We start from the raw sequence: 27,888 nt of genomic DNA on the forward strand, positions 1-27,888 counted from the left end.
TTATGCGAAATCCTTGGAAACGGCCTCAATGAAGTTGGGTGCCGACATGAGGATGGTGAAGGTGCAAATGATGGAAAAGAGTGAGAAGGCCACCAGACAGAGGCGGTCCACGACGGCCGCCGCAAACTTCCACTCGCTACAGATGGCCTCGCCTTCATCCTGCTCACGGAAGCGGCGGGCAATGTACTGCAACTCCTCCAAGATGCGTGTAATTTCAGGTATGCGCTCCCACACCATCCCGCTGCGGTCTCGATCCTCAGTCGCCCTGCCACACACCACACCTGAGTCAGTGCTAGCTGGACAGCAGGGATTCTCCATGGCATGGTAGCCAAAGTAGATGTTCATGTTGCCGTTGGTACTGGCTGGCTGACCAGGTACAGCGCCCATTTGGATGCTGCTGGAGCTGGAGTGGTGCTGAGGATGGCTGTACTTGTAGCTGGCTGACGGCCTGCGGTCTTCCCCGGGCTTCTTCATGCGCAGGAACCAGGCACACCAGTTCAGCAGGACCACACGCACCTGGGTATAATTCAGGTCAAATTCAATTTATCTATGTACAACAGTCTTTACAACTTGTTGCCTTAGAACACTTAACGTGAAACAACTGATACTGAATAACAAGAACAATAATAATTAAAAACAAGTGTGAGGGTAAAAGCCCAAAGACAATGGAAGCAAGGAGAATTTAATCATCTAGGGCTAGTATAGGAGAGAAAAAACCAGTGGTTCTGCGGCAAACTGTCGGGCCACCTGTGGTAGGATGCTAACTTCACATGAGGACAAAAATGTTTTACATACAACAGTTTCAGGACTCAAGTATACCTGGGACCTATACAGCTATGCAATGGAATGCTGTATATTCTTACCTAAGTATTCCATTGCATAAATTAAATTGAAATCTGCTTGTAAAGTGAATTCTTATAAAAAAAAAACTATTCATTACCCTTCATTCACGTAAGAAAAAAAAATGTGATTGGAGCCACAAAGAGACCCATTTTTCAACAAACCTGCAACATTCCTGCCTGATCTTTTCAAGCAATGCAGAAAATGTAATTCAAAACCAAGTCCATAATATCAGAACTACTCCAAACATCTTTAAAGGTACTCCCACATCTTCAAAATTGCCTCTATCACTTTGTGTGCGTCTATCGTCTTTATTCCTTTCCCTAATCATTTATCTATTACTTCCTTTTTTTTTTTTTTTTACTTTGTCGTGCTCAATCATTCACGTTCACAGTATTCCTGGGAGATTAAACAGAAAAAAATGAAAAAAGGAATTTTTTTCTCAGAGGTTAGAAAGTTCCTTGACAAGTACTTGTTAGGCTTTGAGCACATTGAGCTTTTCCCATAAAGCGACAACACAAAATTCAGCAACATAAAATTCTGGGTATAGTATACTATGGTGACATGTACCCAGATCCCAGGATGCCAACCCTAACGCAGTACTTTGCTAAGACAGTAAAAGGAGCTGAGTCATGTCTGCTCAGGGACATCACCTCTGAAGACGGTCCTTCCTCTGACACCTATCTCCTGCTACGCAGGACTTGAATGAAAAATGCTGTGACACAGGCACCCTCACAAGGTCGCCTTGCATTTAATCTTCTTTAAAAACCCGTTGGGCATTTAGATGTCTGGGGAATTCTGGGGACAGTTCCAGTTTAAATGACCCTCAGGTGACAGTACAGAGTTGTAAGAACTGCATCGCAAGTGCAGACTCACATTAAAGGAAGAAAAATGCACGGTAGTCCATGAATAATTATATACATTCTTTGGCTTATGAGGAAGAAAAAGGAAATAATTTTATCTTTTTTGTGTGACTTTCTGCTCCCATCACCCTTTTTATTTTTATAGTGTTCCAGAACATGCATAATAAAGCAATTTCAATATTTCCATATACAGTCAACCCATAAGAGTCATTTATTTATGCCAATCATTCAGCTTGTGTCAGGGAACAAGAAGGACATGTACTTGGTGTCTTCATGTCTGGACTCCATGTAGGGTCGGGGAATACCAACGGAATACTAGCTGTATTCTTGCAGGAGATTCAAATGATATGTGGGATTCATTGGGTGAAAAAAAATAAGAATTCCACAAAAAAATAATTCCTTGATAGCTTTTAAAGTAGGAATCTCACTTTATATTTTTCCATTCTTATTTTAGTATAAGAACAAAGTTTTTCAATTAGCTCTGGTGTGCTACTAAATTAAGTTGGTTACTTAAGAAGAGTATGTGCTCTAAACTTGCACACTATCCGTTTAAAAAAGGAAAAATTTGGTTTTGGTTTCCCTGTCAACTATATATGCGGTTACTTGTGTAATGTGCATTGGCAATAACATACTGCGTTGCTGGACAAAGTGACTGTCCTTCGAGAACTGCATGCTTGCATTTGTATCTCCATCTATGCACTTTTGTTTTCTCTTTGCAAGTCATTTTTTTGAAAAAAACATTTGGTAAATAAATAAATGTGAATATATAAATAACAAAACAGAAGTCAGCTTGCAACCCTGTTAAATCTGAAGTTAAACTCCAGCAAGTTTCACCAGCTGTACTGGAGCTTTGTAACAACTAGTTCCAGAGTTCAGGATTTATTGCCTTAGTGTTTGCAAAAGGTGGCAACTGAGCAAAGCCGCTTAGGGGTTTCGCAGAGCAGGTGTTGATAAAGTGAATCCCTTTTTGGGAATGTCAGACATGATCAAATGTGAGCACAGCCATTTCTCAGAATTGAGATGGAGCAGGGAGTTCCATTCCTCTATAAATCCTGCTCGTTTTTCATCTTGCTCACAAACTGCATACTATGCTAGAGCAATAACTGTTGTTAAGCTTATTGAATGTTTTGTCACATCACTATTAAGCCTGTGATTATAAAGCAATCATTAACATTAGGGCATTTGATTAGATCGGGGTGATGGCTGAGCATTTTAAATTATGTCTCCTAGAAGGTTTAGATAAGTACATACTAAATTACAAAACTATATGAATGTGTTTTACAGAAATACACTGATTACTCCTTTTCATTCACGCATGCAAAATTCATCCTGTCACGCCTGCCAGGACATACCCAGCACCGCAGCAGGTCCATCCTCATGCACCAGTTTTGCATCTTGTTAGCGAAGCACAGTATAAAAACTCCAGCAAGTCGAACCACCGTTTGCGGAATCTCCGAAAAACCTCACAGTTTTCAGACAGCTCCACTTACACATGACCATCCGAATTAGCGTTCAAATCCATACCCATATCCAAGTCCTCCAGTCCTCCAGTCCAATTGCTTGTTCAAGACAGTCATCATGTTTTCCTGTTATCACCATGTCCATCATTGTCATCATTCTATTCACACCATATATTCACCAAGGGCACTTTTTACCATTAGAAAAAAACTCTGCACTTGGGTCTTTCACTACACAGCTCTCCAAGTCCCTTGCTTACAGATTCCAGATTAAAAGAATCTGCTCTAAAACACAGCATGGACAATATAGCACTTTACTGAAATCAATCTACAACCAGCAGACTCATAACTTCATAAAGACTGGAGACAGTGTTTTAATACTTTAATATTGCAAGTGCATTAATACACCCTAAAATTAAGGTTTTAGTACTGTTATCACTGTTACTATTACTGTTACTTATTTATAGCGGGGGGTGCGGTGGCGCAGTGGGCTTGACCAGGTCCTGCTCTCTGCCAGGTCCGGGGTTCAAGTCCTGCTTGGGGTGCCTTGCGATGGACTGGCATCCTGTCCTGGGTGTGTCCCCTCTACCTCCAGCCTTTCGCCCTCTGTTGCCAGGTTAGGCTCCGGCTCCCCACGACCCCGTATGGGACAAGCGGTTCAGACAATGTGTGTGTGTGTGTGTGTGTGTGTGTGTGTGTATTATTTATAGCCCTTAGTCACACACATCAGCAAGTATTTACATTGTCCTGTTGCCAAGCACTTGTTGCTCCAGTTTTTTCCCAAAAAACAAAAACCCATTTGCTGACTTACCCACTTCGGCATCTTGCCCCCGTGAGGGTCATGATGGTGGAATTGGAGCACAAGAACCGTGACAACCACAGAAAGTCCCACAATCATCATAGTGCTGGCAAAGTACTGGGCTGCAAAAAAGGGAGAACAGGTGCAGAGAACAGGTATGAATTTATGCATCTGACATGCATAACCTAGTTCTGAGTAATGTACTTCTAGACACTTGTAGCAAGCAAGCAGAGCAGTGATGAATGGCACAGCCATGCAAAAGGAAGGCTGCTGGTTTTGGCTCTCTTCCACTATTCCTGTTACCCTTGAAGAAGGTACATACCCTGAACTGCATTTAGGAATGTATTTATATGTCAGTGGGTGTGCTTGAATTTATTATGAATAACCACATGTACAACTTGATGTGACAGAGAATGCTGACCAGTCATCATTTGGCTCAGTCTTCTCTTTACTGCTGTCAGCATTTAAAGGTTGCTAGAGGACATGTGAAGGGTGGGTTCATGTCCTCAGTAAGCAGAATGGATTGACTTCTTCACAATGGACTTGTGTGGTACTCTTCACTAAAAACAAATATCACCCATGCAAAAAGCACCTGACTAATTTGATGGTCTCACAAACTCACCACAACTGGAGACTAAACACAAAATGTGCAGTTTCAGAATGAGCACAATAAGGACAGATAAAAAGGTGACAGTTTGCTCTCATACCTCATATTCTTTACAAATCCAAGTTACATGAGAACAAGCCAAAAATTACAACTTTGCTTTCTATTGTTTCTTGATGTTGGATTCCAAACTTAAGGAGGACACTTTGCAACTAAGCAATTCTCAGCATCATCCAAAAAGTAGCTCACATTCAACAAGAATGCTGATCTTTTTTTGCATCAAATTCAGTTATTCAGAAATAGTGCCTGGCAAGTACACACTGTACTGCACAACACATTTCTGCTAACAGCATGACAGTAAATGCACACTGCAAAGAGAAAGTGACTGTACTTCAATGCAAAGTCAAAAATCTTTTCAACAAAGCATTAGAAAAAGCATTCTATCTCCTTTTACTCAAGTAGATGGAGTACTAGAGGCCCGCTGCTCTTTGAATTGAGAGTAGAATTTGTGTCCCACTGGTTCCTGTGGTTACTGGTACAGAAGAGGTTGTGAATTTAATAATATTTCTGAGAAATTTTAATGATTTTAGACCATACAGCATAAAAGCCAGGGCCAAAGTAGTAGAAACACATTGATGGTAAATACCAAAGTCACATTTTTGTAAACTTTCTCTATAAAAACTAAACAAAAGAGACCCAGCACCATCACTGCTTGTTGACATACAAAAGAGTTGGGCACAGGAGTTAAATGTAAATCCATTAAAGCTGTCAGGCTGTGAGAAATCTATTGATGGCTCTGACACACTTTGTAGTCTTTGAGATTCATGTGTACTTAGAACTGCAGGTAATTGATTTCTTCCGTCAGTAAGGCACTCCAATATCCTTTTCTTATCATGTTCCAGTGTCAGAGCCCACAGAGTAAATTTTCCATCAGCTGGCCACTGTGGCCATCGCAAAAACCACTGGCATTAAACATCAATTTTTCTAACAACCAAAAACTGTTTATGAGAAACAAAATATTCCTTTTTGTGCTGTCATAATGCATATTTGCAATTTTTTTTATACAGAAAAATTTACACTGAAAAGATTTATTTAAATTGTACTATGTATTGTACATTGAAATTGATTCCATATCACTTCATTTTACTTTTAAATCAACAGAGCCCAGATAAATGTTTAATTGATAAAAATATGTCAGCTCATACAGTAGCTCCTGTTGGAGCCTACGAGATATGGGTGGAGAGCAGAGGATTATACAGCTATTAGACAATGAAGGGAAATTAAGCCTTCTCTCCAAGAGAATTCGTTGCAGCAACAAAAAGTAAATTCAAATACAGGGATCACTTGATTTACAAAATTAATCCGTTCCTGAAAAGGGTGCGGATATTGAAATTTTGGATTCTAAAAGCCTATTGCCCATTTTTTAAACAGGAAAATAATAATGCATTCCCAGCCTATCCCATAGAAATTTTACAAAATATCACTAGTACACTGTAAAACACCTATATTAGCTATCAACCCATGATTTCAGCACAATACCAAACATATTTTCATTTGCATTGTTTATTTTGCAGACAGTTTTCTGCAAAGAGATGTAAATCTCAGAAAACAATGCAAATGTACACTGCTCAAAACTCCAGGGCTGGTGCCACAGCTCCGGGCAAGTTCTCACTTTTCTTTCTAACTGATCATTTCTCTACAGGATGAGCAATAAAGCCCCAGAGATCCTCTGAGCATGTCACACTAATTGTGAACAACTTTCAAAAAACTGCTAAACTTCTCCTGCTAATTGCTCTGCTGTCTTTGTCATCATTAAATGAAAAAACACACCATATTGTCAATAGACACTTCTGTGGAATTTCATGCTCTTCCCTTAACACCAAACATACACACACATACACGCACACACTGGCTGAAACCGCTTGTCCCATACGGGATCACGGTGAACCGGAGACTAACCCAGCAACACAGGGCGCAAGGCCAGAGGAGGAGGGGACACACCCAGGACGGGATGCCAGTCCGTTGCAAGGCACCCCAAGCAAGACTCGAACCCCAGACCCTCCAGAGAGTAGGACCCGGCCAAGCCCACATTACCACCCTGCCCCCCTCTCCCATGATGCCCCATTCTCTAAATGCAATCCTCTCACGATCCTAACACAACAATAGACAGGGAGATCTGGATGCAGACATGTCAGGTACAATACTGCACTTCCACTTCACTCATGCGAGGTGCAACTTTGAATTTTTTTGGACACAGTTTTGATAAATTTGATTAAACTGATTTTTTGTTCTGTTTTCAAAATTTTCACCAAAGAAAAATTTGTGAAGCCAAAAGTTTCTGGCTGCTTTATCGACAAGTTCACAACGAGGAAGAGTACATAGAACTAGTATTTAAGGAGGATTCTCTTAACTGGGTCGTATGGCTCACTACTGCAAATGTATTTGCCTCAGACATTCTTCATTGCCCTCACGTCTGGCAATTGACACCAAAAGCATTCGATTGTGGATGCATCATGAATGAGACTGGTGTTATGTCTCTACAGACTGCCTGATCTAGGATCACTGCAGTGACCTTCCAACATAAAGTGTTTTTTATGGCACTTGTGGAAGACACACATAGAATTGAATACAGACATACAGCAATCGATGGCAATCCACGCAGGAGGTTCACCCACCGATGAGAGGAACAGAGTCCGAAGTGGCAGGCATTATCTCCGCTACCAGCAGCATGAAGACAGTCAGGGAGAGTAAGACGGTGATTCCTGAAGGAAAAAGAAAGAACAGACAACTGATGCAATAAATCAAGCCCCCTGGGGTGTGCTCATTCATGGCCAGGTGGTAATCTTAATATGTGCTCTTCTCTCTCAATTAAGAATCAATAGGGAAACCCTCTCAACATTATGTTTCGCTGGCAGACCACATCATTTGACAGGTGAAAGGAGGACTTTTGCTAATTTTCTGGAGAAGAGGGTTCTGGGAATCCCAGATGTTGAAAAGGAGTATCTTAATACAGCAATGACCTTGAACAAAGTTTGAAGAGGCCATTTGTAAATCTGACCTGACGCGCACAATTTATGGGATGATGGAAGCAGATGCAGGAACCAAAATAAATATGCTGTGGCACCCTGGCACTTTTGAAGGCTTTACTGCTGAGCCTGACTTACTGCTGACACTGCTCACATCTTGTAGTCATTCTTCATCTGTGTCAGGTCAGGCAAGAGAGAGTGTAGGCATTTTGTTGTAGCCTTGTTCTGAATGAAACAGATGCTACACTTGGGGATTTTCCATTGATCAGGGATTGCCAAAACAATCTGTAAATCAAGTGGCTTTTCTGGACCCATCAATGGGAAGAATGCTTTATCCATTCATATCGTCCCCAACTCAACATTCAAAGAAAAATCTAACAGAAAAAAAATGTCTGCACATTGTTTCCTCTTAAAAGACTCATCCCAAAGGTTTAGATTTGTGTTGTACTTCCTCTACTGAGCAGAAATAAAAGCAGTCAATTTACAGTAAGGGTAAATCATTCAGTCATTAGGGTGTGCCGTATGACAAACGGACACATGTAAACCTTGATATGTCAAACACCAATCATTAAGACAAAAAATCAGAGGAAGTTCTTTCTTCAGTCCCAGCATGCCTTATCTGCACATCTTACCCAGTGAGATCTTCTCCCCAGAGTCAGCAGGCAGCAGAAAGACCAGCAGGGCGAGGCCAGAAATGAGCACACAGGGGATGAGAAGGTTGAGCCCATAGTAGAGAGTACGTCGTCGTATGGTGACCGTGAAGGTGACATCTGGATAAGGCTCCTTGCAACAGTCATAGTAGAGCTCATTCCTCTTCCCAGGAACACCTGTGGTGGCACACACCCTGGCTCTTATCTTAATATTATTATAATTATATTGTTTTTAAACTTATCTCCCTCTTTCACTTAAAACAATTTAGTGCCCCTCCAATTTGTACAGTGGGATATTTTTACTGGAACAATTCTGGTCAAGTGCCTTATAAAGCTTAATAACAAAGCAATAACTGCAGTACTGTAATGAACCTATATAGATAAAATAATTTAATTACTGGCCTGATAGTATACCGTAGCTTAGATAGAAACTGAACTGAATTTTTAAAAATTAAAGCTTTATTTTGAGGCCAGATTTTAAGGTCAACTTTCAGAATATAGGTCTATATCCTTCACCACTGGCTACCTGCCATCTAAATTTGAGCAGTGGCATATGGAGGCCAGAAAACTGGGATTCACTGACTGAGATGTTGCAAACAATCTTTGTCTTCTGTCAATATCCACTGCTTCTACAAATATTTCTTATAGTAAAGCAAACCTGGATGGACAGCAAGTAAAGTATCTGTCATGTAAAATTCTGTAATCATCCTTGCCCTTGACATGTTTATTCAAAGAAAAAGAACAGGAGCTGCTCACTTTTTTAAATCCCATTGGTCCACACTAGCTGTAAGAAAATCAATATTGCCACTAGTCCAAAAAAAGGCAATCAGTATGTACAACCAGGGTGACAAAGGGCACGGCTTGTGCTGTGGGTCAGTTTTTAAATCCTCCTTAGGTGCCATCAATTGCAGTGTGATGCTCTCAGGAACTACAGAACAAATCATTCTAGAAGTCAAACCAAAGAATGCAGTCAAAGAGATGGTAATTGCTAAGAGCTTGGTGAAGGTCTTCTTTCTTCAGAGAGTTACATGAACCACAAGGTATGTCACTGGTAAGTTCTTCTCATACGAACAAAAGTGTCACAATTCTTGGTGGGAATGCTAAAAGTGACCGCCATTGATGCACTTCCAGTAACCGAGCAACCTCTGCAGATCTGTCTAAATTTCCCTCTGGGAATCAATAAAGTATCTATCCATCCATCCATCCATCCATCCAAAGAAGGGAACAGCTGCTAGTTTAGTGGTTAGCGCCTCTGGCTGTAGTACCTATGGGCAAGGTACTTCCTCCGAATTGGTCCCCTAAAGCCTAGCTGTACAATTGGGTGAATAATTGTAGCTAGACTAAGTTTCTTTGGAGCAAAGGATCAGCTAAATGCATGAATGTGATTATCTAATCATTCAATCACACTTGTTTTTAAATAGAAGCTTTCTTGCAGTGCACACTGCACAATCTCAAAGGATATTTCATAATTAGCAATATAAACTGTTCTCATATGCTGCCCCTAAAAATGTTGTAGGTAAATTGACATTGCCAATAAACTGTTCTCATTGAATTATTCTGAAATTACTAGAGTCATCTATTATATGACAACACTCCTTATCTGGCTGGTCGGGTTTGTTACTGGTTCGGACCTTTTTTGGTTACCATCTGGAACAGGTGGTTGTGCTTATGGTTCTGGCGCCTAGCAGGCTATCAGGACTGCCTGTCACTGGCATCTGTTTTAACAGCTAAAGTGGTGAAATTGGCATGCGTGACTGCGGAGTGAAGTCTGCAAGAAGGTCCACCATCTGTCACCACAGTCCTAGCTTGCTGCCAAGCAATGCAGATGCTCTGGAATGTGGCTGGTCGGCTGCAGTTACGTGATTACAACTGTGTGGGCAATTGGAGCATGCAGAGAGGGCCTTGTTCCACAGCTGGGCGAGCAAAGGCCAACAGACAGGGGAGCAAACATCCAGGAGGAGTCAATGCAAACAGTTAGCATCAGAGGCTAATCCTCCAACACAGGGTTGAAAACAGATTTTGCCTGTAGACTAATGTCATTTTGAATAGTCCAATGTGAAATTCCATTAAATTTGCACATTCTACCATTTAAGACCTGAGATGTTTATGTTCAACAGGATCAATGCAAACAGTATCAAATATGAGTTACAATTAGCATTACCCAGAATTCTTAATTTTCCCAACAACAGTTTGTGTCTGCAATTACACACAAATGACAATAGACAGTACAACAATAGACTGTTTTTCATTGTTTTAGTTCCTGGTTATGGCTTAATTTTTCTGTAACCATTTGTATTACTGTATGTAACAGGTTTTAGTAAAACAATAACACGATAGTAAGAAACAGAACTTTTGTAGCGTCAGCGTAATAACCTTAACAATCGGTGTAACAATTCTTAGATTGAGCGCTTAATACAGTTACATTTTGAACCATAGGATTTAGGAATAGTAATCTGAAGCTCCATCTTTAATGTAACTTTTTTCTTTTAAGTATCCTCTTTTCAAGGGCATTCATTTTTCTCTTCAAGCTGTTCCAAAATTATAGAAAGGTTTGTAAAATCGAACTGAATCGTGTTCAGTCTGTGCAGAGCTTGCATGCCATCCCTATGTTAAGATGGGTTACCTCCAGGTACTCAAGCTTCCTCTCCCAGTCTAAAGATATGTGTTTCAGATACGTAAACTGATGATTATAAGTTACCCTTACTTCAGCCTTGGTTAAGGTCTGGACCACCATGACCCTGCATTATAGTATACTAGATGTATATTACAGTTTAAGAACACAGCATAAAGTAATGCATCTGCAAATAAGTGATTTTTGGACAACTATGTAATGAATGATATGGAGCAGTAGTGAGGATCAAAAAAAGGTAACTGGCCTTACCCACAAGGTCCCACTCTCCATTGGGGATGTAGCTTGAGATATCCACTTCCACCATGTGCAGGTCCAGCAGCCAGCCATTGTGTGTCCATGAGCCAAATTTCAGGTCACACTTTTGCACATCAAAGGGGAACCAGCGCACATCGATATAGCATGTGCTCTTCAGGATTCCTAGAGGGCAAAAGTGAAAGTGCACATTCTGCTCCTCATTGACAGGTAAAAGATAGTGCTGACCCTGTCATGAATTTCTGCAAACTATTTACAGGTCAAGAACTATGGGGTGTCACTGATATAAAATTACTACTGACACCAATACAATAATCCTTGATATACAATCAATTGGTAGTCCTCAGAACTGCTCATCAGTTAATGCACCTCTGACAAGTATCTCTTTGTTTCATGATTTTTGTGTGAACTGACTGTTAAAGCCATAATCAATTGTAACCACAATTAAACCAATAATACAAACTGTACTTCAGTTTGTATTCGACAAATACATGTTAAAAAAATGTGGTGCACTTTGAACTTCACAAGTACGGTATGTATGGAGGTCAGAAGCTTCCGGGGTTGGGGCTGCAGTTGGGGTGCTGCTTCACCTGGTGGAATGTACTGGCATGCCCCTGATGCATTGACGAGGACATTGGTGTGGAATGTGGCATCAAACCGTTCATCTGCACTAGAGGACAAAAAAGACATAATTTCAAAAAGTGGAACTGCTGCTATGATGTGAGACTACAGAAAATCCGCACTGAAATAAATCAGGATATTAATCCCTGTCCCAATCAGAAAGACTGAAATGAAGCTGCGTTGATGAACTTAATCCTTTCAGTTCTCAGGTCATTCAGCTTTGCTGTCCCCATTTCTGAGACACCTGTCTGAGGTCAATGAGAGAAGACCTGAAAAATGCTGTTAGCCCAAAAACCTATTTCAGCCTTGTTAGCTAACCAGGATATGAACTTCTCTGAACCAGAGAAAATAGCTCTTGGTTTGTGAAAAAGCCTAAACCCACCAACTGAAGAATGGTATATAAAATAGGCTACCCAAATTTTATTGTGACATTTTTTTCTTTGAAACTTTCCGCTGTCATTTGGTCTTGGAAATTCAAGTAAACTGAAGGCTGTTGGTAATCATTATTTATTCAGCTGACACCTTTTTTCAAAAAACTTACCTTGTTGGTTTTTTTATTTGTATCATTTTTTTTAATATTAAGCCACCTTATTCATATTTACACAGCTGGGTAATTCTTATCGAAACAATTCAAGTGTACTACTCCAGAAGAAGGGATTTAATGCTGGGACCTTCTGATCACAAGAGGAAGCATCTAACCACTATGCCACCTGTTACCCATTCCAGGGGACTCAAGAGCACTGCAGCACAGACACCTCTGGAACAAGATGCCAGTAACAGCTCACAACTTGTCTTTCTTTGAATAGAGATGCTCTGCTGTACCACATTAGGTTAGTTAATGGCATCTGTTGTCACATTCTCCCAATAGTCAATATGCATGTCACTGTCAATCCACTTTCCAATTTTCTGCATTCCCATTAAAATCTTGTGAAGCTTCCATCCTGGTGCATGCTTCTCTACCTAGTCATTTCACTCATAAATGGACAGTTTGGTGAGGAGGCAGGACACTGAACACATCATCACTGTTACCTGTTAAATCACAATGGCAAGTCTATTATTACTTCATAGAATTCCCTGCTGTTACCAGCCTCATTGATTGCCTAATTTCTGAAATGCTGTGAGAACAAAATAGGATGGACTGTATATTATTTGGAGGGAACTGTTCCTCACTTGAAAGCAGAATTGCATTAAAATCTTTCAGGTCAGTATTTCACCATAAGGTGAATAAACTCAAACAGTAAAACAGTGATTGTTGAGCTGGCTGTTGCCCAGGAGCTGTAAGGGAATACAGAAGGTAAATTAATACCAGCTATGCTATTTGTCAACCCACCTCTGTTCCTCCCTTGACTTGCTTTGAAAACCACTCGAGTGGTCACTATGGGTCAGGTTTGACTTGGCACCTTACATGCATGCATGCTATTTGTCAAGGATCTTCATTCATGAAAAACATGCGTTCCAAAACTGTCCAGCATTATGTCTCAAACAATGACAGTGTTTCAAAATCGGAGGACAAGAAATTCTCAGAAAAACATCCAATGAAATTTTATCATATATACAGTGCTGTGCTCTCCACATTTATGCACAATTCTAAAAATAACTTTATTAATCTTGAGAAAGACTGCATGGATTAAAGAAAAGTTAATTGAATAAGAATATAAACAACACATCTCACAAAAAAATCTTTGTCATTTTAAATGCACAACATTATTTAACTGATGCTAATAATAATAATAAGAATAATAATATAACTAGCTGACACCTCTCTCCAAAGAGACTTACAATGTTAATCTACCTATAATTACCTACCCTTTTCTACAGCTGAGTAGTTCAACTGGAGTAATTTAGGGTAAAGATCTTGCTCAAAGGTACTACAGCCAGAAGTGAGATTGGGTCCAAAGGCAGCAGCTCTAATAATGATGCTATCAGCTGTCCCCTATATCCCGTACAGCTGAGCACTACGGTATCAGCTGTAATAATAATAAGAAGACGAAGTTCACAATAAACTTACAAGTGCCATTCAGAAATATCTCTCACTTTTGTTAACCTCTTGTCCAGAACATTTCCTAGAATTACTGGGCACAAGGTTGGGGGATACACACTGGATCTGGATGGGGTGCCACTCAGTCATAGTGTAATCACACACACAGTACAGGCAATTTAGGGTGTCCAATTCAGCAGAATTCCATATCCTTGGAATAGGCGAGGAAACCCAAGCAGACACAGGGAGAACATACAGACTCCACACAGACTGAGCTGGATACAAACCTATGCCCAAACAGCCCAAGAACTGTGAGGTAGCGGCACTACCTTCTGTGCCACCATACCACCCATTCAAAAACCTCTTCAATCACATTAACACCTCTTTTTGATATAAAGCCTCAGAAAAAAACTTTTTCTTTCCATAGAAATTTTTGTACAGTAGCACATTCAAACAGGTGACATTAACATTGTGTAAAAAACAGGTCCCGAGGAGCTGAATGGCCACGGAATTTCTACATTGTCTTCAGGTTTGTGTTGACTTCTTGGCACAAGTATCTCAGTGCTGACATTGAGATGGTGCGGGTCCATCCCCTGCCTACAAGGTTGCCAGGGTACTGTCCCAGTAAACTGAAACCACATAGCAACTGACACTGCAGAATAGTGACTTCTCTCTACCATTGCCACATCTCAACTTCTAGAGGTCATGAACCATTCTTCAGCAGCTCTCACAAATATAACAAATCTGAGTTGCTTCTGGTGCTGCACGCAACCACTGTCTTTCCCTTGTTGTACCCCAGGGACATAGAAACAAATGGGAGTCTTTGGATTTATTCCAGCAGCTTACATTTATTTAAAAAAAAAATTAAAAGGTTTTGTAAACATATTTGCTGAACATTACATAGCATGACTAAATTTAATTTTCATAATAAAACATTATTAAAGGTATATTAGGGACTGTATTGTAATACATGAAATTGTGTTAAGATAGGATGATTTTTTTCTTTTCTCCTCATTGGCAGATACTATGCTATTTTTTGTTATGTCATTATGAAGAAATATTGTGAGGTCATTGTATATATATGTATATGTTATCTGAAAATAAAGTTTCGTTTGTTTCAGAAAGAATTATAGTATTGCTTTTATGGAGTGGCACTCACTCCATCGCATTTAGACACATTTACAAAACAATGAAGGATCATTACTTACAACAACTAAACAAAGCAAACAATCCAGTAGAGCAATTTGAGTAATGTAGATTTATTGTATCACTCAGATACGGGGATAACAGCTTCATGTGGTTTGCAGGAAGGTTGCGTGTGGTAGCTGCTCAAGCACGTTTATAAATGTTTAGAATTGTTTGGACTTTCTGCGTCATTTTTCAAAACCAACACAAAACACTTCTGACAGATGACCTGACAGGAGAAAAAGAAAAAAGTCACTTTTAACTTCTGCACAGTATAATGTAATATGCATTACTTAAAAAAGAAAGAGACGAAGCCTGTCAATCATTAGACAAGTCTGCATTGAGCTACAGCTGTGGCAGCCAATGAGAAACTGAGAGGCCAGGTATGTGCTCCTTATGTATAAGTAGACGGCCCTCTTCCAGTCACATGGAGGTGGTTCCTGTGTTGTGACGGCTTCTAGACCCTTCTAATACTAGCCTCCTGAGCTAGCCCTGCAGCATAAAGAGCAGAATAGGTGATTCTCTAAAGTAAATCCTGCACATTTCCTCAGTGCAGAATGCTGATCTGTAGCACTCAACATTTGTACTAAAAATTGTGATAAAACCAATAGTTTATGGAGGTAAACTACAAAATTCAACATAATTCGGCATTTAAAGGTATAAATGTTGCTATATTGGACAGCTGGTACCGCAGTGGTTAGAGCTGCTGGTTTTGGACCCGAAGGTTGCAGGTTTGATTCCCACCTTAACTAAGGTACTTACCTTAAATTGCTCCAGTAGAAACAGACCACTTGTTTAAAAGGGTAAATAACTGTAAGAAGTTTAACATTGCAAGTTTCTTGGGAGAAAAGCAAGGGCTAAATGTACAAGAAGAGTCTCAAAATGCAGTTCCTTTGAACCAACTTCTCTCCTGACCTCCTAACATCTCCATAAATTTGCATTACATCATCTTTCATAACCACAATTACCATAAATCTGTGGTATTGGACAAACTGACTGTGCTTTGAGAATCACCTGTCTGCAAAACGCTGTTGCCTGTTGTCAGATGCTTTTGTTTTACTCTGAATTGTACATCCATTTGGAGAAAAGCCTCTGCTAAATGAATGAATGTAAACATAAATGCAAATGTATAGAAAACTGGAGAGTTCTCCACTTAAGAAAACTAGGAATTAGGTTTGGATCTTTAAAAACATATTACTGGGCCTCACACAATTTCAGCCAGTGAAAGTGTTTATTCTTTGGGCAAAGGGAGGCTTAAATCAAGATTCTTCTAGTGCAGGAGGGCTTAAGATGGACAGGGTATTTCAGCTGGCTGTCATATCTTTCAAGGGATTACTGTTCGCCTGTGGTGGGCATTGTACCGCTCTTTCAATCAGCCTTATCTCTCCTGGCTGTCGCCATGTGACCCGTATTGTGTGGGGGAAACAATGCGTATCGCACAGAAGTATATTACAAAAAAGCTTAGCTAAACTTAAGCCCCAAACGTCCCATTCTACCTTCAGCAAAAAAGGAAACACAAAATAGGTGATAATCTGGGAACAGATTTCTCAAGATTTCACATGATGCTGGAATTTTCTGGATACCACAGGAAAGCCCAGAATGCAGCCTAGTTTCACTGCAAGAACTAAAAGGAGAACTCCAACCGGCATAATCAAGAAGAAGCGAGGACTATGAAATACTGCAAGCAGAAACATGAGTCTTCTTCAGGGTAGAGGAGCAGCAGGTCAGTGAGACTTCAGAAGGTCAAGGAAAGTCCTCTCCATTTGGTACTGAATCCTACATTTAAATACTGCTCAGGCAAGTATTAAACACAGCGATTTTAAGAATTATATTTTATGTAATAACAGTGTCTCGCAGCTATGTACTTAATGTGATATATGTATATATTTAAAACCACATTAACCATATTGCTGTAGGGCACAGTGTGACCTGCAAGCCTGAAACAGCAGCTGACAGCAGAGAGTGACATGGCTCACATTAGGCATCTTATCTGGCAGCGTGAAGAGAGTTTCCAGAAAAGCACGGAAATGGCCAGCAAGGCAGCCCATTGTGTTTCACACTTAACTCAAGGCTTGACTCATTCCACTCATTCCCTCCACGTGCTGCATTCACTTACACATGGCTGCACAGAGCACATCCATCCCCCTGCTCAGAAGTTTATTATAAAGCCCATGCTTATTTATGCATCTCTTAGGCATTCATCAGCCCATGAACAAAAGTCAGTCCTTACAGACTTTGACAGGAGCACGAGATGGCTAACGTGCTCCACAGGGCAGCACAGAGGCAGCTGGGATTCACCTCATGGGAAGGTGAGAAGACCTGTCCTGTGACTCACACATCTGGCCTGGGTATGCTCGACTGCCTTTATTAAACCTGGTGGGCCAGCCTGGAGACTCTGCTCCTTTCTCTGAAACTGTGTGCGGATCCCAGGATGCTTCTGGTCTAGGGACAAGCAGAGTTATTTGTGGTTCACAAGTCTTGTGCGTATCTGTGAAGTTCACCAGTTCATAGCTTTCTGAGAGTTCATTTCTGTTTTTGCCATAGTATTTTTGAATACAGTTCATTGTTATGCAGCAGGCATCTACTCAAGAAGAGTGGAGAAAAGATACCTTTTTGGGAACAGGACAGCAGCCTGTGTGTGAGTGACAGAAAGAATGTGTTTCACTGATGTATAGATGAGTGACCCATTGTAAGTAGTGTATCTAGCAGTGTAAATCACCTTGGTGAATAAGGTGTGTGGGCTGATAACACTACATAGTATCCATTGTAAGTCGCTTCGGAGAAAAGCGTCTGCTAAGTGAATGAATGTAAATGTAGCCTATGTTAAGGAGAGTTATGTAAAAATCTGAGGCACTTTTGCTGTCCTCCTAATTCTCTATAAATATCTAAAGAATGACTGTGATATTATATAGAATCTGAATACCACAATATCATCTTAAGCTCTTTCAAACCAAGCAATGCCCAATATTCTTTGCATCACATCTGTGAAAAGAAAATAATGACACAAAAGTTGGGATGTGTGTTATGGAAAAAGCTTATCTAGATGTCTGATATTTAAGAGATGTTACAGATCATTCAAAAATCTTTTCATCACTGATTTATGGAATGAATTCAGAATGGCGGGTAAAATATAATGGGTCACTTTCATAGCTCAAGTAAAAGCCCTTGAATGGCATGTTCTTGTGTAAATGTGCAACACTCCATCTTGTGTATAAAGGCTTTGAAAGGCTGAATGGGAACATACAACTAAAAATATATTTGAAGATATTACCTACACTTTACAGTTGTAATATCTAGTGTTTCACGTAGACAACCTCCATGCATCTAACACCTTCCGTTCAGATCCAGTTCACCTGCATGTCCAAGCTTGCTAAAGCAACATCTTGATTCATGTTGACAAACAGACCAACCCACGCTTGGCAGCACCCATCCTCAAAAGGGGTCTTATCGTGCTTCAGCCTAACTCACATCTGAGTGCCAGCTGAGGACAGATGACTCTGGCATACCTGCAGTGCCATCGGGTATGGGAAGGACAGATGTTACCAAGGCTGGCGGTCAAAAACAGGCTCTGTGCCAAGGGTTCTGAAAACATAAAAAAGGCTTCCCTCAAGGCAGCCAGATTCCAGAAATGCACAAATGGAAACTTAAGAGGATAAACAAGAGTAAAGTGATGAATACAGGCAATTGCATACAACTGCCCACTCTATGCAGCTCCACTGCAGCCCTAAAATAAAAAAAACAGGCTTCAGGTTGTACTCTGCATGCACGCTTTGTCACAGTGCTGAGGAAGCTTAATGTGCCCCGGTAGCCAGCTGCTTCCAACAGCTTAAACACAGTTTTTTTTTTTTTTTTTTTAAAAACATAAATTGCGTTTTTTAAGAGCATGTATTCAGACTTACACATAATATTGAAAATAGAACAATGAATTGAAATCAGGAGTTGTGCCCTGTGGACCATTCATTCAAATGCAATAATAAATTATTCAGACATATTTGATACATGATTTAAAGTTTTAAATGGCTGTTTTACACTGAAGTAGATCCACAACCTCCTAGGAATTAGACAGTTGTACTTTTTCATTGTGTTTTAGAGTTTTTAAACATAATTTGAAAATGTGGTAGGGGGTGCGGGGGGTTTGGTCGGGTCCTGCTCTGTGGCAGGTCTGGGGTTCGAGTCCCGCTTGGGGCGCCTTGTGACAGACTGGCGTCCCGTCCTGGGTGTGTCCCCACCCCTCCAGCCTTGCGCCCTGTGTTGCTGGGTTGGGCTCCAGCTCTCCGCAACCCTGCTTGGGACAAGTGGTTTCGGCCAATATGCGCGGTGGCCAATTTGAAAATGCAATCTTTACCTGTTATAGATTCAACTATGCCTAAAAGAACTAAAGAAAACTTGGTTTTTATGTGACACAATATGAATAAATATGTGAAACAAATTAAAATTCTTTGGTAGTCAAGCACAATTTGAGTTATGCCAATGACATATGACAAAGTCTCAGCAGTGTGATGTAAGGACCATACCAGAAGTGGTCTCACTTTGAGAGCAACAGCATCAGACTAGAATGTTTGCCAGTAGGCGTCAGTCATCCAAGAGCTTAAAGAGCTCAAACAGTCCTCATTGTTTGCCTCATGTGAAACTGAAGACGGCATCTGAATAAGAACAATACATTTACATTTACATTGATCCATTTAGCAGACGCTTTTGTCCAAAGCGACATACATCTCAGCAAAAGTACAATTTATGCATTACATCAAGACAAAGAGACATAGCTGCAGACATGTGACTCAGTTAAACCTAGTTTGTTACCTACCACTTGCTGCACTGAGGTTCATCGTTCAAGTAGGTGCATAAAACACAGGATAGACAAATCCTCCAAGCCGGAGTAGTGGCCGAATAAAGGCTTGACGTGGTGATGCTCATGAAGTTCGGTGCGTGAACATTTACGCCGTATCTTGGGTGAAATGGGTCCGGAAAAGGTGAGTTTTCAGACCCTTCTTGAATGTAGACAGAGTTTCCACAGTTCTGAGTGAGACGGGAAGGTCATTCCACCACAACAGAGCCAGAACCAAGAACCTCCGTGCTTTACCAGGTTCAACACCTGGTTCTTCTGGTTTACTCCAGACAACCAAACACTACCTCTGCAAATTCCTGTCACCTTCAAGCAACACTCCATCAAACTGATGTATGACTTCAGACGATTCTAAGATTTCTGCTCTACACCCAGTTGACCTGGTGTTAGGTTAAGAGGTTGGTTTACACTTGAAAAACACTGGAGAAATGGCTAGTAACTTCGATAATATATACAGATATGATCATTATTAATCTTTATAGCATAAAACATTCTAAATTATTACAAAGGAGCAGTTATGTCAGCTATTATGATACCGGAATAAGCTAACATTTCTCATTATTTGCAGTTTTCAGTCACATGGTTGTCATCAGAATAGGTTAAACTTTTCAGTTTTAGTCCAAAAACAGTTTCTTCATAAAACACAGCACATACTGCATAAAAGAGATGCATCACATTGTTTTTTACTGGCTGTGAAATTTAAGTGCAGTACAGTAATTGCCCCCTGCCTCGGTTGTTTTTTTTTATTTTCTCCAAATGACAAATCTTTCTGAACAGCACAACAGATGTGGTTGGTTATGAACTGGAACTGGGTCTTATTAATTTATTCCTGAGGAGGAATGGAGAGCTGCACTCTGGCCTGAAGACTGTCTCCCAAACCTGACAGCACTGTGTAACCATGTCGAATCCAATTCCAGCTCAGCAGCCTCCTTTCAACATGAGCTCGGCCTTCTTTTCATGTGTCGAGGTGGATGTCCTTCCAGATCTTTATTTTTCTGACAACAGCTTTTTCTGTCAGATGCAGGCTCTTTCATCCCTGCAGCCTGCACAGTTAAACCTGTATAGCATCACACTTGAAAAAATCCTGAAAACCTTGATATACTACTGAAAAAGTCATAAATGTGAATAAGAATAAAAATGAGTATTTCATTGAAAAGCACAGATATGTTCTGTAAAGTTCAGTAGAACAGATAGCAAACATTAATATGCGGCCATTGTGTTGGATGTTCTGAGCAACCGAGGGCACTTATTAAATTCTGAATACAGATTAAATCCTAAAGATCAATCTTTTAATAGGAACAGTGTATATGTTATGCATAATCAACTTGTAACCGTCTTCAAAAAGGGAGGCCATGCAGTGTCACTAACGTACTGGGAAAGAACCCTTCAAAGTCATTCAAAGTTGATTTTACATTGCCATAATTTAGTAATGGCTCTCTTCTTCCAGTGATTTAACACAGGTCGATTCCTCAGGTCCTTCAGAGGTGTCATTGGCCTCTTAGTAGTGTTTTTGACCAACAGCCTTCTCGTCCAGCTGCTTAATCTCAGAAAATTGCCCGGTGGCACTCCAGATACTTCTCACTTAATGGTCAGCTTGACTACATGCCAAGAAAAATTTTCCAACAATGTCATTATTGCACTTGTCTCCTGCTCTGTGTCTTTTTACTACCTCATACAGTAATAAATTTAATCTTTTTCACTGCACTTATGGGATCTCTTCCCACTTCTTGTCTGAATTCTAAAGGTAATTTTTCAAACTAAACTTTATTTAAGGGTCTTCAGAGCAGCTTTTATTGTTTTATATTGTATTATACTATATTATCTATTTATCTATGTATTTACTGTTTTATCTGTTTAAACTGTTTAATTTTTATTTTTATATTTAAGTGTCATGTTTTATGTTGTTGTCTAAAGAACTCAGGGAGTACCACTGTAATTTTGTTGAATTGCACAGCAGTACAATGACAATAAAGTCTTCAGTTCAATTCAATTCAATTCAGTTCAATTCAACAGAAGTTAAAAGAGGTTTATTGAACACTTTGAATTAAATTTTTTGTCTATTTATATTTTGTATGTTTTGAACCCTTATTATTTTTCACCTTCATGTTTTTTAAAGTGTAGTTGTGGAAGTAAAAAAAAAAATGGGTAAAATATAAATTCCATTGAAAACCCCATCAAAATTTTAAGTTTAACCAAGACAAAACATTATTTCCTATAGTCATGGAATATAATATTTTATTTGTCTCCAGAAATGTATACTCAATCTATTTTGCAGGAAATATTCTAAATATAAAGTTGGTTTGGGTTACCGAAAAAAAAATCAGGACAAAGGTACAATGAACTGAAACTGTGGCTTTAATTTCAAAATGCCCTTATTTTGACAGTGACCATTAGAAAGCCACCCATCATTTCTACAGCTGCCATCACTGCTTCTGCCAACCAGCATTCCACTTTGGTCCCTAATTGCACTTAGAATCTGAATGTCCTTCCAGCATAGAAAATCCCTGTATTAAATCAAGTTTAATGGTGCTTTTATAGGTGGTCTTATATAGAAAAGTCAAAAGAAAGAGGGATTTCTTTTGGCTTCATATTTGTACCCCATAACAGTGGCTGCTATAAAATGACCAGCATCAAAAGTGAGGACAAGTCAGCCAACTGAGCCTGTTTTAAATCACCTCTTGATGTGGTTATTGTAAAGCCATTACATTTTCCAAGCAAGGCTCTGTTGCAAGGAGCATATGACCTATGACAAATGAAGGATGTACACTCATCCCACATGTAATAAGGTCCTGTATTTTGAAAAATCGTTATAACAGCTTGTGAAAATATATATACCTTCCATCCTATAAATTTTTGTATGTTTCACAACATCCTAATTTAGTTAGGCTGTTTTGTGTGATTCTGACAAAGACTAATAATAATAATAATAATTTAGTTTATGCTTTTTCCAAAGTGACACGATGTTAAGTGTTAAATCCCATGAAGTGTTGCAGTGTTAAGTTACCTACACACACACATTTTCTGAACCGCTTGTCCCATACGGGGTCGCGGGGAACCGGAGCCTACCCGGCAACACAGGGCGGAAGGCCGGAGGGGGAGGGAACACACCCAGGACGGGACGCCAGTCCGTCGCAAGGCACCCCAAGCGGGACTCGAACCCCAGACCCACCAGAGAGAAGGACCCGGTCCAACCCACTGCACCACCGCACCCCCCTGAGTTACCTACAATTATGTAAAAATGTAAATATTCACCTTGTTTAAGGGTCCTCAGATGTCAGAGCCACACATTCTGGTCTAACTGTGACGGTGGTGTGTCCTTCTACCAGAGAAGGTTTAAATATACAGTGATGAGTGCATTGTCCCTCCTCACTCCTAGCTTCAGTGCTTTTGCAGCCATGCATGCCACAATCATACACACAGCTTTAATAACATGAATACCCAATCATGCACTTCTGGGATGAGCTGGAACAGGAGAGTCATATCATGAATGTGTGTCCAAAAAATCTGCAGACAATGCAACATGGACTGAAATCCATAAGGAATCTTTAGAGTTCCTGCTTGAATCCAAGTCTCAAAGAATTCAAACTGTTTAAGGCAAAAGGGGTGACCGAGCCAAAGTTATGTCCTACCAAAGTGTGTGCCTAAGAAGTATCCAATGAATATAAATCAGGTCTTGAATGTTTTCTTGTTTGCAAACCAACCACACAAGCTGCCGACACAAGCTGCAGACCTTACAGCAACTGTCACTCATTTGATAAAACAAGATACAGATCTTTGTATTCCCCAGACCTTAAAGTAAGCTTTTTATATTACTGCCTACAGATAACAAAGAATACAATACAAATATAATGATGGTTACAAAAGCTTTGGGCAAATCAAACAAGGCTGAATTAAACTTCTCAACTGTAAACATAGAGGAAAGAACTGGAAAACATATTCACCCATCCATCCATCCATTCATCCATTCACCCATCCATACACCTATCCATTTTCCAGACCACTTATCCATGTCAGGGTTAGGTTAAGGAAAAGAGGAAACCAGTAAAAACTTGTTGGTCTGAAAACTAAAATTCTATGAGAAAACTAATTACATCTGGAAGCTAACCAGAAATAGTAGTCATGTGTTTATATAACTGATTACTTAAAATAGACTGGTGGGAGAAAAGAAACCAGACATTTCACAATACCAACTACCTTCATCAGAGGATCATTACTATGTTGCATATCCATACTGCTGTCCTACTCCATAACCTAGTGTTAAAATGTAATTACACTGCAGCGATGCAGTCTAAATTTAAAGATATAAAAAGTATGATTTTTTGACAACCCTTTGAGCCATAAAAGAATTCCCTGAGACATATAGAAGCACAGAAGTTAAACGGAAAACTGGAGGTAAAAGTATGTCCTCACACAAAATTTCCGTTCATACGCATTGCATAGGTAAAAACTGAGCAAACGAGAAATAGGTAGCGCATAATTTGCATGTACATTTAGGCAAATGGAGTGATCTGCCATTTTCACCATAGGTGCCGTATTGACACCTGGAGCTCATTCACTGCAGTAAAGCAGGCCCATTGTCCATCTGTACTGAGTCCTGCAGGATCGACATGGAAACCATTAACACTAACCTTGGAGCACTTGATGCAGATCCTGAGCTGCATTCATTGCCACTGAACTGGGAACAGCTCTCTGAGACTTGTACCTTTCCACACTGCACATCCAAATCCTCCAGGGTCAGCAAGAAGCAGAAATACACTTGCGCTTTCCACACAACACAACAATGTAAGGAATACTGCAGATTCCTCTGCAGCAACAATGCTGGATACTAAAAACATTTGCTTCAAAAGCTAGCACTGAAACCATGTGGGACTTGTCTTGTGACTCATCAGCCCACAGACCATAAATCCCATTAAGCATAGCCTCTGGCTGTGAAGTCCAGAATAGCCTTTTTATACATCCAGCTGTGGCCACTGTTGTCAGTCTCAAGAAGAAGCTGCCAAGCCATTCTCTGGAATCAGACCCAGTGAGGTCCCACAGCAGCCAGCTCCTTAACATGTTGGACAACACCGGTGAGATGCGATCTGCTTAAAATATCTGACATCAAGTGATAATAAACTTGATATCTTTCACAGGGCTGGTGAGAAGACATCTCCTTGACTTTTTAACAGCAGGTTCTTCTTAACAGAGTTCGGTTTTCGGGGTGCCTTTTTAGAAGGTCACAGAAGCCACTGCCCAAAGTAACAGTCCAGGCAGATGAGGTGTGGGCTTACCTGTTATAGAGAAGAATATCGGGTACCCACACCTGACTGGAGGGGAAGCGCAGGTTCTGAACCCCTGGGTAATCATCTGGGTTCCAGGTGAGGTACACATCCTGCCAGTTCTTTACAGGCAAAAGAGAAAACGGGGAGCATGAGTAATTACTGCTGTCAAAACAATCTTATGAACATTTGAGGATGTGTATACAGAGAATAATCGGTACAATTAAGGATCTCGGCCCTCTTGTGTCTCTTGTCTTTTTACATTAGAACGAAATAATTTTCAGACTTCACAAATTTTGCAATATGTGCCAAAAATTAGTATGAAAAGTGTTCGATATGCTATACAGTATATGTCTACATTCTCTATGCATTTCTCATCTATTATTTTCTATACCTAAGGTGCTAAATAATTGGTTTAGAGGCATGGAGACGCACATGTGGTTCTGGCAATAGGCAGCTGGTAGCATAGTGGTCAAAACTGGTCCCTTTGGACCCAGAGATTGCGAATCCCACCTCCAGCTGTACTGTCCTTAACTAATGCACTTACCCTAAACTGCCCCTCTACCCAGCTATATAAAAGAGTAACTAACTACAGGTAGCTTAACACTGTAAGTCACTCTGGGGAAAAAGGCATCAGCTTAATGAACCACTGCTAATGTTATGGTGAACGTAAATCCCATTATTTATGTCAGAGTAACCAACTGTTGTTATGTTTTTTTATGAATGAGTAGCTACATCTGCCCTGTCATGAAGGACCAATTAGTTGCTTCTTTGATGGACAATAATTATTTTGTCAAAGCCCCAAATTATCATTGCCCCTTTAGAGTTCCCTGCTTTCTTCCACCTTCAGGACAACCTTTGGGTCAGTTCTTGTCAGCTCCATGACAACTACACACACACACACACACACACACACACACACACACACACACATTATCTGAACCGCTTGTCCCATGCGGGGTTGCGGGGAACCGGAGCCTAACCCGGCAACACAGGGTATAGGGCTGGAGGGGGAGGGGACACACCCAGGACAGGACGCCAGTTCATTGCAAGGCACCCCAAGCGGCACTTGAACCCCAGACCCACCGGAGAGCAGGACCCGGTCCAACTCACTGCACCACTGTGCCACCGCACCCCCCTTCCATGACAACTAAGAATTTTTAAATGCCTCCTGCCTGTTCCAAGTTCAGTTCATTTTTATTTGTAATTTTTTTATTGTTGTCAACCTTCAGTTTTTTTCTGTCCTCAGCTTCATTTTGTGTCATTCCATTTCACCTGTGCTGTTTTTACAGTACTTTTTGTCACATTTGTGGAATTTTGTGAAAAACTATTTAAGTCCCAGTTTATGAGAAAACAGAGATATATTCATGAGAAATCATAGCCATTGACTTGTTTTTTATATGTAATGGCTGGATTTCAAAAACCACCACTGCAAACCTAATGCTGGATAAAATATGTTTCATAATTACTGTGGCAGCTGTTGAAGATGTAAAAACCCAGAAGCAGTAGGAGCATAAGGAAACCCCCCTCCACCCCCTAGCAAAGGGCACATGCCACATGGATACAACTTAATTCTGCTGATATGCTTTTTTGGACAGTCCATAGCTTCTGTTTGCGACATATCAGCTCAAAGAATGAGGGAGGGGTGTTTCATGAACCACCTGAATAATAGATTTTCATAATACAGGGTGATTATGTCCTGACCCAAGACAGAGACTGGCCGACTCCAGGTTGTCACACAGGATGTTTCTCCTTACTGCCATGTCTATCCCTGTGCTTAAATAAAAGAGGTTGCCAGATATGCATATTATCCTTTGTAAGTGTCTTAAATTCAACTGCAACTTACCATCTCCAGCCAAGCATTTGTTATCAACACCTGGTTCTTTTCGTCCTTAAAGAGAAAATAAGAAAAAGTGTTAAGAACATCGCAATGGAAATATAGCAAGTATGCTTATCGTCATATGCAAATAGACAATATTATTTGACTCAAAGCAATAAATGTGTGTGTTGCTGATATAAACTGAAAAAAACATGGTATACTTAAGACACTTAATCAACAACTACTTATCCACCCGCTGCCAACAGCCGCTTGTCCCGGAGAGCCGGAGCCTTACCCAGCAACACAGGGCGCAAGGCCGAAGGGGGGTGCGGGAGACACACACCCAGGATGGGACTCTAGTCTATTGCTAGGCACCCCAAGCAGGGCTCAAACCCCAGACCCTCTACACAGCAGGCACCGGCTGAACCCACTGCACCACCACACCCCCCCGCTTAGACAACTACCTTAAAATATAATAATAAGCAGCAACACTTTTAATATTCAGCTGAAACAAGATAGGCAAAAGAAGAACCACAAAACCACATTTACCTGTCCGTCATCCCTTCCTTGCAGTATGTGCACTGTACTCTTCATGCAATCACCCTCCAAGCAAACAGGGTCTGATCAGATAGTTCAGACATTGTTTCCAATGTTCCAGAACCTTCCTGTTCTGGTACACATTACTACCGCCTAAGCAGCAGTCTGAGGCTTGTGCAGAGCAGAATATGTATTATTTATTAGAAACCATGCTGATTCCCTCACGGAAAGCCAACTTGTCCAATATAATTAAAGAGTGCTCTGGTGCATGGCAAAACAAACAAGTCAACATTTAAAATTATTTCAATTACCTTGAATGAGTTACATATGCAAAAACAACTTCTGCAACAGCTAAAAAGCACTACGGCAAAGCAATATAGCGGTAACTACATTTTTTCTTAATTTTCAGATATTGTTTGATAAATGTCATGACAACAAGCCAAAAATAATATAAGCTTGTTCAGTTACTGTAAATGTATGTGGAGTAATATTAATCTGTTTTCATTACAAGCTATATAAATGTT

The 27,888-nt window shown here is 40.3% G+C and overlaps 1 protein-coding gene across 1 annotated transcript; it reads right to left on the reverse strand.

Moving 5' to 3' along the window:
* Window positions 1-26,926, reverse strand: chrna8 (cholinergic receptor, nicotinic, alpha 8). Its single transcript, XM_029259143.1, has 8 exons — window positions 26,855-26,926; window positions 25,021-25,130; window positions 11,714-11,793; window positions 11,121-11,288; window positions 8,222-8,416; window positions 7,239-7,325; window positions 3,972-4,081; window positions 1-516 (listed from the first exon to the last, which is right to left on the reverse strand). Exons 1-8 carry the CDS (start codon window positions 26,855-26,857, stop codon window positions 1-3), a joined length of 1,269 nt encoding a protein of 422 aa, XP_029114976.1. The 5' UTR covers window positions 26,858-26,926.
* Window positions 26,927-27,888: the final 962 nt, after the last annotated feature.

This window comes from Scleropages formosus, chromosome 16, assembly GCF_900964775.1.
Source record: "Scleropages formosus chromosome 16, fSclFor1.1, whole genome shotgun sequence".
Classification (NCBI taxonomy): domain Eukaryota; kingdom Metazoa; phylum Chordata; class Actinopteri; order Osteoglossiformes; family Osteoglossidae; genus Scleropages; species Scleropages formosus.